Source organism: Melampsora larici-populina, assembly GCF_000204055.1.
Source record: "Melampsora larici-populina 98AG31 unplaced genomic scaffold MELLAscaffold_217, whole genome shotgun sequence".
NCBI lineage: Eukaryota > Fungi > Basidiomycota > Pucciniomycetes > Pucciniales > Melampsoraceae > Melampsora > Melampsora laricis-populina.
Window position 1 is genome coordinate 3924 of NW_006768975.1, and position 7423 is coordinate 11346.

At 42.2% G+C, this 7423-nt stretch overlaps 2 protein-coding genes across 2 annotated transcripts; both read left to right on the forward strand.

The window, feature by feature from the left end:
- Nucleotides 1-663: 663 nt before the first annotated feature.
- On the forward strand, nt 664-2050 carry MELLADRAFT_87425 (uncharacterized protein; the record flags this gene model as incomplete). The annotated part of the gene is made up of 4 exons (XM_007419494.1): nt 664-1024; nt 1123-1289; nt 1383-1577; nt 1664-2050. 4 exons carry the CDS (start codon nt 664-666, stop codon nt 2048-2050), a joined length of 1110 nt encoding a protein of 369 aa, XP_007419556.1.
- A 2538-nt stretch (nt 2051-4588) lies between these two features.
- MELLADRAFT_87426 (uncharacterized protein) lies at nt 4589-7030 on the forward strand (the record flags this gene model as incomplete). Its single annotated transcript, XM_007419495.1, has 4 exons — nt 4589-4791; nt 4848-5081; nt 5207-5513; nt 5567-7030. 4 exons carry the CDS (start codon nt 4589-4591, stop codon nt 7028-7030), a joined length of 2208 nt encoding a protein of 735 aa, XP_007419557.1.
- Between the last annotated feature and the right edge of the window lie 393 nt (nt 7031-7423).

Sequence of the window (7423 nt, forward strand, 5' to 3'; positions counted from 1 at the left end):
CCAAACCTCGGAACGATACGTTCACCACTTTGATTTGTTTTACGACCGTAATTATTTGACGTGCGTGATTTTTACAAACGGTCAAATTTAAAATCTTACGGTGTTGTATAAAACTTGACCGAATTTTTAAAAAATCGTATAAAAGATTTAAACTTGAAACCCCTTATTGACAACGATTTGCCTCCACGCACTATACGATAAATCACGCCCACCATAGTGGGTGCTCTAAGTGGCTATATGCCATGATACAACAATTGTCCAGGTTGTGGTTTGGAGGCTGGAGCTAGCAGACCTGAACCTCATAGAAATCCAACACACACTTGGCAATGCTGGATTGAGACATGCTATTTTGTCAGCTCACTATTGGATGAGATAAGGAAGATTCATTCCACCTAGATTTTTTCACTATGGGGTAGGGAGACTTCACTGAAACATCATTGTTGGCAACCTCATAGCGATTGCTGGAGTGGCAGCTGATTTGGTGATGTCTCAGACGCAGCTGTTGAAAGTGAGAAGATGTGACATGGACTTTGCACACTTGTATAAAGCTACACATACGCTTACATGTCAGGACCCTGTCACCAATGGTACCCATGGCCGAGGATTTCCAGAACTCAGACACAAACTACTCCACCGTGCAATACACACTTTATCAATCAAATCATGCCTCACGATCAACCCACGAGCTCGTTCGATGGACAGCAAGCGGATTTTTACGATGACTACGATGATGAGATGAACTCTCATCCTGATTTCGCCGAAGGAGCATATGAAACAGACGGAAATGAAGAATGGGCAGATGAATATGAAGAAGAAGAAGAAGAATCTCAGGAAATGTTTCCCATTGGCTATAGTATTGAGTTCTCTCCCCCGAGATTTGATGGAAATGACGAGGGCAAGAGCTCGGATGCACCGCGTGGTGGGCTGGGGTCTCAAGCTCTGCCTGTGCCTGATAGCATGAGATCGGATTGGGATGGCATCCCTCAAGATGGTGCTGAATACCTTTTCACAGTTCGGTTTGTTCGTTAGTTGATGTACAATTTCGCGCTTGTCAATGGCCACTCTCCAGCTGATCATTACTGATCTTCCACACACCGACTGCCTTTCCCTTCCGTAGGCAAGAAGCTGAAAGCCGACCGCGAGTTGTAGCAAAAGAGAACCCGTATGCACTCAAGCCACGTTCGCGGAAAGCACGTTCGACGACGCCATCTGGGAATCCAGGCTCATCCTCCTCTGTGGATGTCGCCTGGAGAGCGCAATTTGCTTTTCGTTTCAACAACATGAGAAAGGTAAGGTACCAGACTACCGCCATCTATCTCATGGCTCCAAAGCGCCATTTTCAAGCTAATACGTGGTTATCTCCATGCTTCATGACCTTATAGAGCCTTCAAGACCAAGAGCCAGACAACTGGTCTATGGACAACGCCTACCTAAACACACCTCCCGCGAATGATGAATCCAATTGGAGGATTTTCATCTTTGGGAAGAAAGTAGTACCGAGCTCAGGTGATCAGACTTTAATCAAATGGGTCGGTGCAAAGCAGCCAATTCCCACATTTTTGAAAGCTTTAGATCAAGTAAGTCTTCGATTCTGACATTCATGCATGCTGTTCAGCTATCTCAATTGCTTACTACTCATCCCACAACTGATTTCTGGCTCTAGGTCACTGTCATCGCAATTTTAACTCATTATACCGGCTGGATAGAGGAGCGGTTGTACTCCTTGATGGCCCTCATTGAGCAGCACACCGAGACTCCTGGGGATGATTCAGAAGCCGATACTGCTCATGAGATCACGCTGCTCTCTGCCCATGATGGATCGTGGCTTTTGGGTCTATTATCGATTTTGGACAGTGTTTTGACTGCACAAGACATCTATAGACTCAGAGCATTAGCAAGAGCTTGTAAGCGCGTTGCTCAGATAGCTGACGCGGCAAGTACACAAGCCGTATCTCAAGACGATAGCTCACATCAGGAAGCCGCTGCAGGTTGGATGGTCGTCGCTGCCATTGCTGATGTTTGGGGACAAAAGGATCTTTGGGAAGATTGATAGTGTGCGCATGCGCTTGGGGTATCTGTCAGTCGATAGATTTGGATCCCGTCACCTTCATTCTTAAGCCTCTGGCGACGATTTTTAGTACAATTCTTGTATCAAATATATCTTTTCACAAATGGCGAGTGTGGTCACACAACGCAATGACGGCAATATAACAATCTCCATGTGAAGTCCGCCAGCCGACACGAAAAAGAAAGTGGAATCAATGTCGCACAGCTTCTCTTCATCAAAGCACCAAGCCAATAATTTGCTTAGTGATGCAACACTGCCTGATTGCCCCAAAGTCTATTGTCGGTCTGCAGCAAAGTCCGCAAAGCAGGTAAATGACCTGAATGATGAGAATCATACTCCAAGACTCTTGGAGTGCCCTCAGATTTTACCCACCCAGATCAGATCAAGATGTGGTCTTGATGATTTGCAAAAAGTATGTAAGAGATATTCTCCAAAATGGAAGTGAGTTGCTATGCAGACGCGGTCTCAGTTGACCGGAGATGGAAAAATATGGAGTATCGGGGAGTCGAACCCCGGACCTCTCGCAATTGCAACCGTGCGAAGCGAGCGCTCTACCAAATGAGCTAACACCCCTTGATGATCATGTTCCTGGAAAGGAGACCTGGACCGCATTAAAATGAAGTCATCGAGATCAGCCATTAATCACTCATCTGTCTGTTCTCTCCAAATATTTTTACATGCCATAATAAAAAAAAGTGAGGTTTTATGGACGAGTTTTTGAGGATTTGATTCTTGTCTCACAGGTCAGAAAGTGGATTGGACAAGTGATCAATTGCATGACCATGGTCAGACCATAGAGTGACACTTACGTTGAAGAAGGTTTGAATATGCACATTTTAGCAAAAAAAGGATCACAACTTACAAGACCCTTGGAAGGAAAATTTGAAAGTTGATGATCTTTTCTGAGAAAGAATAAAGTTTGATGAAGGTCAAGCTTTTGGCGGTATATCAGGGTATATCAAATCAAAATATGAAAAGATTGATTGGGTGAATTGAACTTGATAGAGTCTATCCATCAAATCTCGTCATTTACGATACAACATACATTTGAACTTTATTTCTTATAGGTGTAGGTAACTTGTTATTTACTGATTGGAATATCGGGAAATCTAGGTACTTCGGGTTGAATGGTTTTTTTAATATCGGGGTCGGGTCATTGTTGTCATATTTCATTCGTGAAAATATGACATCATCCTGTTTACCTTCTTTATTACCATTCATCTTCCAATTTACCTTTTCCCTCAGATTTCCAATTTACCATCATCATCGTCAAATACCAGCAAGTCAACAACTTATATTTCAAAGTTTTTCTAGTGTCTAACAGAGTTCTTAGTTACATTTGTTTTACTGTTTTTTAGCTGTTGACCGTTGCTTTAATTGGCTGTTTACCGTTTTTCTTTTTTCTCTTTATTCTTTTTCTTTAACCTTTACATCCTTCCACTGGTATGTCAAGTGATGGCGGTAATTATCAAGAAGCTGCTGCAGTTGCGTCCAGGATTGAGGAACTTCGAGACCTATATCTCTCAACCGACGGTTCGAACAATACCTCGATGTTGGAACTCAGGCGGAAATTCGCTGATATTCTGCCGTTCACATCAAAGAACTGGTACCGGCATTGGTCAGAGTTTGCATACGAGCTTGTTAAAAAAGATAACGACGCCAAGAGACCTGTATATGCAAATGAAGGTGCTAGACCAACCACCACTCCCAGATCTAACGACGATAGACTTTATATTTTCGCTCCTCCAAAGAACCCCGTCTACCCTCCCGATTTGTCTAGACATTCCTCTCCAGTTGGAGGTAATGAGAATACCGGTGATCAAGACCAACGAGGGTCAAGAGATCCTCCTTTATCACAAACGGGGGGTCCTTCTGTGGAAGATAGAATGGCCGAGCTTTCTAGAGCTAATGTCGAAGCTCAAAATCGAATTAATATGCTTTTGGACAATCAAGAGAAATCATCCAGTAAAAAGCGTTCTCGCCGTCGGCGTGAAAAAAGTTCTTCTGATTCTTCTGATTCTACCTCAAAATCAGAAAAACATAATAAAAAGTTTGCCTTCATCACGAAGAAGATCGACACGGTCGAAGAGGGCCCCGAATTTACGGCAGGTGCTACGTTATTTGCTGCCGATGTCAAGGGGTACGAATCAAATATCGCTGCAGCTGTTAGAGGTTTTAACAGGAATGGAAAACCAGCTTATTTCCCAGAAGTATTATCTAAAGAGCTTTTGTTGGGTAAATACATCGATTTGCGTCGTATCAAGGGTGAACTACTTAACAAAAAGAAAGGTGACACTACCTTTATGGCTAGTGGGAAAGAAAAAGGTTTGGAGGTTTCAAAATTTCTCACTCAAGAAATCGACGACGTGGGAGAGTGGGAACACTACTTTAGGATCTTTAAGAAAGCCATCAAAATGGCTTTTCCGGATTGTGGAAAATTTATTTCTGATTATTCGAGATACATCAAAGGTCAATTATGGTCAGGTCCTATCAGAGCAAATTGGAAAAATATTGCAGACTATGATGCGGCTTTTAGGACTCAGGTGGCAGACAGAAGATACGTCTGTTTTGCGGATTGGAACCACAAAGATTTTGATGTCCTTAAGACTCAATATTTCGGTGGTGCTTATATTCAGCATTCTTCCAATCATGGTTCATCTGTTCCTTCTTCTCGGTACAATCAACCTGCCAGTTATCCAGTCGCGTCTTCTTCATATTCTCGAGTAAGTATTTTTTCATTGATATATTTCTCTTGATGTGTACTTACGGCTATGATTAGTAGCCTTCCGTTCAAGCCCCTTTTCGAAGAAAAGTTGCTCCTCAAGCAGGGCCTTCATCTTCGAAGCCTCCTGTTGCTCCTGGGGTTCACTATACTAGCGACTTTAAACACAAGAGTGGCCTTCCGATTACTAGTGCGAAAGGTGTTAAACACGCAGAACAGTACTGCTTTGCGTTTAATCACCCGGATAATTGTCCATTTTCCGAAGCAGATTGTAGCAGGCTACACTTTTGTGTTGGTAGTTTTCTTCTCTATGTCTGATATCCGTCTCAGGTTGCTCTCAATGTCTGACGTTTAAGTTCATTGCAGAATGTCCGGGGATGTGGTCAGAAACACCGAGGATGCGAGCACGCCTGAAGAGTACTCTTCAGAGCGTTATTTGCGGGGTTTTCAGTGGGACGGTCAAAATCTGTCGGTTTTTCAGCAGCGCTAGAATCTAGTCTGACAGCCGAGCCTTTTCCGGATGCCCCTCCTTTGGAAGAAGACATAGATGCGGCATTTGCTCTCAAGCGCTTTCATTATTTATTTAAAGTGCACACTCCGTTTAATGTCGACAAGATGGAAGAATTACTAAAATTCCATCCAAATCAACCCTTCGTGAAATCAGCAATAAAAGGATTGAGAGAAGGGTTCTGGCCTTCTTCGAAACTGCCATCTAGTGAAATCGTGGACGTTCCTAATCACAAATCTTGCTTCGAAAATCAAGAACTTCGGAAAAGCAATGTGAAGAGGAAATTGCTAAAGGACGTTACTCCGAGGAATTTTCGACATTATTGCCAGGAATGAAGGTCATTCCATTACTGATGACTTCAAAGAAAGACTCTAATAAGATGAGGGTCTGTTCTAATATGAGTTTTGGAAAGTCTGGAAAATCACCAAACGACTTAATTGATAAAGATAGGATTAAAGTTTCCTATGATTCTCTTCAATCGTGGATGCCGTTCTTAATCGAGCTCAAGAAAAAACACGGGAACGTCACCATTTTCAAATCCGATGTCGAAGGTGCTTTTAGGACATTATCGGCTCATCTTCAGTACCAGATTCGCCAAATCTTACGAATCAAAGATAAATTCAGAGTGGATCATAACCTCACCTTCGGTTCTTCGGCTTCTCCACACATTTGGTGTGGGGTCTTCTCTTTAGTTCTCTGGATAGCGGCAGAAGTTTTTCATATTAAACACATCAACTGCATGATGGACGACATCTGGTCTGCTGCTGCAGCTGACGACTGGGTCACTTTCAAGGACCATCGGATTCCGGGTCCTCAGGCGAAACTACTTATGGTATTCGATATCCTGGGGGTTCCTTGGGTTTGGAAAAAACAAGTTCACGGTTCGGTATTAGAAATCATTGGTCATATCGTGGATTCGAATAAAATGAGTGTTTATCTGGAAGCCGACAAAAAGCTTTTGATGGTTAATCGGATAAAGGAATTCGTATCTATTCCTGATCATACACTCAGAGACTGGCAATCGTTGCAGGGCTGGATATCTTGGGGCTTTAATTCAATGCCCTTAGGTAGATTCGCATTGCAGAGTCTATACGAAAAAACCGGTGGAAAAACGGAACGGTTCCTTAAAATTCATCTAAATAAGGAGAATCAGGAGGATCTTCGCTGGTTGATCAAGTATTTCGAATCAAGCAACGGTGTCCTGGTCCTGAAATCATCGACCTGGTCTGCTCCTCAAGCAGACTCTCTCTTTTTTGTTGATGCTTGTCCAACCGGGATTGGTGTTTGGGAACCAGAAACAAGAAAGGCTTATTATCATAAGCTTCCGTTACCCTCTCGTCATATATTTTGGGCTGAACTCTTGGCGGTTATGGCAGCCATTGATCTGGGCATTAATGCTGGTTCAGGGAGAATTTATGTTCATACTGACAACAAGAACGTCTTTCATCTGTTTAATTCTCATCGACCTAATCAACTCATCCGGCCTCTTTTTAGTTATATCGTTCAGCGCATGGTAGAATGTCAGGTGGAGGTTAAAGTGTCTCATATCGCAGGACTTACCAATACTTGTGCCGATATGTTATCACATACTTTACTTGACGCTGTTAAAAAGAAGTTCTATCCTCGCTCGATCTCGACTTTAGTTATTGATCCTATCCTTGGTGCAGGTGGCATTGAGATAAATCTCGAATATTTCAATAATCCAGCTTTAAAATGGCGCCGAGAAGCCTAAAAGAGCTAAAAACTTCATCTTCTCTTTCAATAAATCAGTTAAAAGAATTAGTCAAAAAAGATCAAAAATGCATTATTAACTTATCAACTTATCAGAAATACAAATCCTCATTCCGCAGTTTTTATCGTTTTTGTCTTCAGTTTGGTTATCTTTTCAATCCAAACTGTGATACGTTGTGTGAATACATATATTATACTTGTCGCAAGATTTCTCCTAGATCTGTTAGAATTTATCTTACCGGTATCACTTTCATATTTAATCTCAAATTTCCTAAGTTGAAGTGTGATTCAAAAAACTCTTTAGTAAAGAAAACTTTAAAAGGTTGTCTGAAGTCTTTATCGAAACCAGTCAAACGCAAAGAACCTTTCACTATCAAGCAAATCGAGTTCGCAG